This window comes from Cygnus olor, chromosome 8 (assembly GCF_009769625.2).
Source record: "Cygnus olor isolate bCygOlo1 chromosome 8, bCygOlo1.pri.v2, whole genome shotgun sequence".
In the NCBI taxonomy this organism is placed as follows: Eukaryota; Metazoa; Chordata; class Aves; order Anseriformes; family Anatidae; genus Cygnus; species Cygnus olor.
Window position 1 is genome coordinate 4294350 of NC_049176.1, and position 5730 is coordinate 4300079.

Genomic DNA, 5730 nt, shown 5'->3' on the forward strand with positions numbered 1-5730 from the left:
GTGCGCTGTGCACAGACTGCTTGGTTTATGATAAGGCATAGACATTGTGAAAAGGTATTTTATCTTCAGCTGTGGGGCAATTCAGGAAAAAAAAAACAAAATGGAAGAGTGATACCCAGCTCGCTAGCCAAACAATAACTGATAGTGTTTATCTCTGAGAAATCTGTCAGCTGCAATAGGAACTTTGTCATCTTGCAGGAGTATAAATGGCCAGTGGAGAGACCACAGCCTTATACTGAAGGCACCATGCAAGTTCTCCTTCTCCTCGTGGTGGCCATAGGGCTTTGCGGGGCGCAGTACAACCCCAACACTAAGGCTGGGAGGACATCTATTGTACATCTCTTTGAATGGCGCTGGGCCGATATTGCTCTTGAGTGTGAACGCTACTTAGCTCCTAATGGATTTGGAGGAGTTCAGGTACGTTGTTTCCTGCCCGTAGGTAGTAAAACTGCTTTGTAGCATTTGATTAATGAACCGCAGTAGGCCAGAATCGGAGACAGCCAGCTCCAAGTAACTTTGGTGTGGAACGTGGGGATGGAAGTAGTAAATGCTGTTAGGCGCAACCGGAGATCCTGCCGGCCTGGGTAGTGTCTCTCCAGCAGACCAGCTGCAAAGGTGCATGCTTTCCCCTGACGGGCTTCCCTTGGAAGGCTAAGTTTTCCTCTTCCCTTTTTACCAAGGCAAGTGTCTCAGCGTGGAGTTTTGGCTTTCCAAAGGATGTCTCTATTCCAGACAAAAGTAGTTCCTGTGGCTTCAGCCCTCCCATGCACATGTCCTTGGACAGCAGGCCCAGGCTGGACATGGGCAGCCCATGGGAACAAAAGAGAACTTCCTTGTCACCAGTCTACAAGACAGACACCTCGCAGACCCGAGCTTGTGCTGCAGGGAGGGAGAGAGAGCGAGAGAGACCGGGTCTGGCGCAAAGCCTGTCTCTCATGGAAATCCAGGACTAATCTTGGTGCACGTTTTGCACTTAGAACTTGAAATAAAAACTACTCATTTCTTACTGAGGTCCACCATCTCACCTGCAGGTTTCTCCTCCAAATGAAAATATTGTCGTTACTAACCCAAACAGACCCTGGTGGGAAAGATACCAGCCCATCAGCTACAAGATCTGCACTCGATCAGGAAACGAAAATGAATTCAGAGACATGGTGACCAGATGCAACAACGTTGGAGTAAGTGCCTTTAAAACATGTAACTGATACAGCAAGCAGTGCGGTTTCAGCTGACAGAAGTCACTGCTCCTGTCCTCAAAGGAGGCATAAATGGAGAATGATGTGAAAGGGGAGAAATGAAAGTGAAAGGGGAAAACGGTTGAATTAACAGTGATGCGGTAAGGCTCTGACTGTTGCTTCCCAGTGCTACAAAGCATACTGAAGTGCAATCACTACTTTTCCAGGTTTATATTTATGTGGATGCTGTTGTCAACCACATGTGTGGGGCTGCGGGTGGCTCAGGCACCCATTCAACCTGTGGAAGCTATTTCAATGCTGGGAGCGAAAGTTTTCCAGAAGTGCCATACTCTGGCTTGGATTTCAATGATGGCAAATGTCACACCTCAAATGGAGAAATTCAGAATTATGGAGACATGTATCAGGTAAATTTCTATGGGAGAACTGTGAATTCTTTTTAACCTGTTGTGTAAGATTACACAGGGAAGGCACTTGTGGTGCACAGTATTGTAGGCACTGAGAAATCACAAACCTGCCCCACATGTTTCATGTGGGCATGCGCAGGAGTGTGCACCTGAACTGATGGAGCCCAAAGCACTCAGCTGCACCAGTGAGCTCTTCCTTACGGCTGGTAAACTCAGCTGAGCCTGATAAGGTGCCCCCTGCAAAACTGGCAGCAGTGCAAGATGCTACCCTGGCTGCACGCGGCAGTCTTTTTGTACATGGAATGTGTGGCAGTTCTTTCTCAAGGTCACAGCTCAGCCTTCATCTGCTTTGCAGCGACACTCAGTGCCAATTCCCACACTGAATGCTGATGACATCAAGATGGGGAGGTGATATTTTATTCACAGCTGCTCTATAAACTGCAGCATGGAGTGAGACCACAGTGCTCTTCATTACCTTCTCCGTCCTCCTTTTTCCTTTCTTCTTTCTCCTTTTTTCCTTCTCCCTTCTCCTTTCTCCTTTCTCCTTTCTTCTTTCCCTTTTCTTTCATCCATTTTCTTTTCCTTATTTCTTTTTCCTTTTCCTTTGTCCTTTGTCCTTCATCCTTTGTACATTTTATTTGTCCTTTTCTTTTTCCTTTGTTTGCTCCTTTTACCTTTGTTCTTTGTCCATTCTCACTCTCCTTTACCTTGCTCCTTTGTCCTTTCTCCATTTCCTTTACCTTGCTCCTTTTTCCTTACACAGGTCCGTGACTGTCGCTTGAGTGGTCTTCTTGATCTGGCCCTGGACAAGGACTATGTACGCTCAAAAGTTGCAGAGTACATGAATCACCTCATTAGTATTGGTGTAGCAGGCTTCCGGATTGATGCTGCCAAGCATATGTGGCCTGGGGACATCAAAGCATTTCTGGACAAGCTGAGCACTCTGAATACTCGATGGTTTCCTTCAGGAACAAAACCGTTCATTTACCAAGAGGTAATCGCCATGATTTTCCTTTCTGCCTCCCTTTATGCATGTGTCCTTTCTACCTTCCTCCTCCTGAGAGGTGACAGTGATGCCATAGGCCTGTTCCTACACACCAGGAAAGACTGAGCTCTGCAGTCCAGTGGGCGAGTGATAACTGCCCTTCAGAAATGCAAGACGTCCTGAAATCTATGTCGGGATTTCTAATGGTCAACTAACTAGGAGGTGGTAGGCGGCAACTTAGGGCAACTCTACAGCCCTATCTTTCCACATGGTTACATCATGCATTGTACCAACTTTTGGTTGATCTGCATGGCAGAAATGAACGTGCTGGGCAATGCATTTCTCTCGATCTAAAGCATGAGGTGATGTTGCTGGCTGTATGCTGCAGATTTTTTGTCTCTGTGGGACCAGAACAGATAATTACCTTCTGCTTCCTCTACTAGGTAATTGACTTGGGCGGCGAGCCGATCACAGGCAGTCAGTACTTTGGAAATGGCCGAGTGACTGAATTCAAATATGGTGCAAAACTGGGGACAGTGATCCGCAAGTGGAATGGAGAAAAGATGTCCTACTTAAAGTAAGGGCGACCATCCTGCAGCTTGCCTAGGATACGCTGGATGCGCAGCTTGACGGGGTAGATTCAAGTCTTTGTGTTTTTGGCCAGGAACTGGGGAGAAGGCTGGGGCTTTGTGCCTTCTGACAGAGCCCTGGTCTTTGTGGATAACCATGACAACCAGCGGGGGCACGGGGCTGGTGGAGCTTCCATTCTAACCTTCTGGGACGCCAGGTAAGGAATGCTGGGTTGTCTGGGTGATGCCTCTTCCTCTTGCTGATTTGTTTGTCTGTTTGTTCCCCGGCACGCTTTCTCTTGCCACGTCTCATTATGCTTTTGGCCCATCAGGCTTTATAAAATGGCCGTTGGTTTCATGTTGGCTCATCCGTATGGGTTCACACGTGTGATGTCAAGTTATCGTTGGACAAGAAATTTTGTAAATGGGCAGGTAAGTTTGTAACGCTGAAGATTCACGTTTGCTAACCTTCTCAAGTGATTTCTCTGTCCTGTGTTGGATCGGGTGGGTGGAAATTAGATGTGCCATCCATCCCGCTTTTTGCTCTGCATTTTCCAGTAAGAACTTTCAAATGTCTCTTTTCAATAAAAGGATGCCAACGACTGGATTGGACCACCTAGCAACTCGGATGGATCAACAAAGTCTGTTACAATCAATGCGGACACCACCTGTGGCAACGGCTGGGTTTGTGAACATCGCTGGCGGCAAATAAAGTAGGAGACTCTGGAGCAAAACGCAGTAAAAGCAGTGACTTTTGCATCATGAGCCTCTTGGCTGTGGAGCTCTTGCAACTGCAGTGACAGCCATTCCTTGCATTTTCAGGAACATGGTTATCTTCCGTAACGTGGTAAACGGCCAGCCTTTCTCAAACTGGTGGGACAACGGCAGCAATCAAGTAGCGTTTGGCCGTGGCAATAAAGGCTTCATCGTCTTTAATAACGACGACTGGTAAGTCGATGGGAGAGACCGTATCCCTGAGGAGAAGCATAGCTTCCCAACCGGAACGCTGAAGGGGCTCAGATGTTTGGAGGAGGGATGTCCCTGAGCTAGAGCACAGTCAGGTGAATGGAGAATATCGAAAGCAAGGCTGAGGTGTCTGAGTGGAGTGTCTGAAGATGTACAGGTTGCTCGTTAACCTCTTGAGCATCCCATTCCTGTGGTCTCCCTCACATATCATGTCGTCTCCAGTACACCCACATATGAGTTCACATTAGAAGAGGCTGAGGCTGTGGACAGAGCAGTGCCCAAGGATGTAAGCAGTAGGAGCTGAAGTTTTGGTAATTCTGAGCAGAGAGGGAACTCTCTCACTTCCCTCATCGAAACTTGCCAGTCCAATCCAAGCCAGTCCAAGCCAGTTCAAGCCTAATGCATTGAACGATCATCACAATTAGGATTACCTTTAGCAGCACATGTCCTGTTGTGAAGCTCTTTTATGCTTTGATTTTGTCCCGTCCTTTCCTTCCAATCAGAACAACTCCTACAGCCTGAGCTAGATTCACGCAGTGGCACCCCAGTTCTGGAGGGCCAAAAGAGAGTGCAGGGAGAGAAGCAGGGTCAGGCTCAGAACTCCCTTGCATTACATTGCCCTTCCAAGTCATGCAATAGCATCAGCTTCAGAATTCCTTTACCCAGTTTGAAATACCTGTTTTGAAATCAATGGAGGAGCAGCGTTCACTGATTTTCACACAGGTACATGAACACCAATTTGCAAACTGGTCTGCCTGCTGGTACCTACTGTGATGTTATTTCTGGACAAAAGGAGGGCAAAAAATGTACTGGAAAGCAGGTGTATGTTTCCGGGGATGGAACGGCTAACTTCCAAATCAGTAACAGTGACGAAGATCCATTTGTTGCAATTCACGTTGATGCCAAGTTATAACTTCAATCAGAATTTGTTTCTCTCCTGTCGGTCTGTACGTATGCTGTTTCCCCCATTTGCGATTCCCTGGTGTTCAAGAATGAGTGATTCTCCGTACCCAGTGAATAATAAATGGCAATCAAACTGAAGAGTGATGTCTTTTCTCCTAATGAACTGGATCGTAGTAGCATTATCACGTCATAACCAGGGGAAATACCATTGGTAGCTCTTAAGGCTACCAAGAGAGCACTGCATTTCCCACGTCACAGAAACATAGAAGAAAATAAAAAATAAGACAGAAGAAGCCATCACCTGAGGAAGTTAAAATGCTCTATTTCCAAGGCTGGTAGGTGCACGCATAGCCGTAACCTGGAGCAGGCACATTGTGGCAGGCAGCTGCAAGCAGTGCCTCTGCTTGCTGGCAGTATGTCCCTTCTCTGGGGCAAAGCCAACGTGGAGCCCAGGTCAGCAGATGAAGCTGGGCTGTGCCAATCAATTATTCCAGCCTTTGACATCAGTCAAGCCAGTGAGCGGCCTGGTTCACACTCAGTTTATGTCCTTTAGCAAACGAAAGCTCAGTTCTCCCACCGTTATCCCCTTTGGTTTGCTGCAAACTAACGTTCATGCTTGCTATTCCACCCGTAAATGTGAAGTGAGCTGCATCACCTTGCAGGGCCACCAGGTGATCAGGCCCTGTCAGCATGGTTTTATGAAAGGC

At 47.3% G+C, this 5730-nt stretch overlaps 1 protein-coding gene across 1 annotated transcript; it reads left to right on the top strand.

The window, feature by feature from the left end:
* The first annotated feature begins 246 nt into the window (after nucleotides 1-246).
* On the top strand, nucleotides 247-5161 carry LOC121074021 (pancreatic alpha-amylase-like). The gene is made up of 10 exons (XM_040565688.1): nucleotides 247-417; nucleotides 1032-1178; nucleotides 1403-1600; nucleotides 2364-2594; nucleotides 3029-3162; nucleotides 3250-3372; nucleotides 3487-3586; nucleotides 3746-3867; nucleotides 3977-4102; nucleotides 4844-5161. The coding sequence occupies exons 1-10, from the start codon at nucleotides 247-249 to the stop codon at nucleotides 5031-5033; spliced, it is 1542 nt and encodes a 513-aa protein (XP_040421622.1). The 3' UTR covers nucleotides 5034-5161.
* The last annotated feature ends 569 nt before the right edge of the window (nucleotides 5162-5730 follow it).

Excerpts from the sequence above, each read along its gene's own strand:
- LOC121074021 (XM_040565688.1), top strand. The coding sequence starts at position 247 with ATGCAAGTTCTCCTTCTCCTCGTGGTGGCCATAGGGCTTTGCGGGGCG. Across the intron at positions 3,373-3,486 it reads CTAACCTTCTGGGACGCCAG|GCTTTATAAAATGGCCGTTG; the intron begins GTAAGGAATGCT and ends TTGGCCCATCAG. Across the intron at positions 3,587-3,745 it reads GAAATTTTGTAAATGGGCAG|GATGCCAACGACTGGATTGG; the intron begins GTAAGTTTGTAA and ends TTTCAATAAAAG.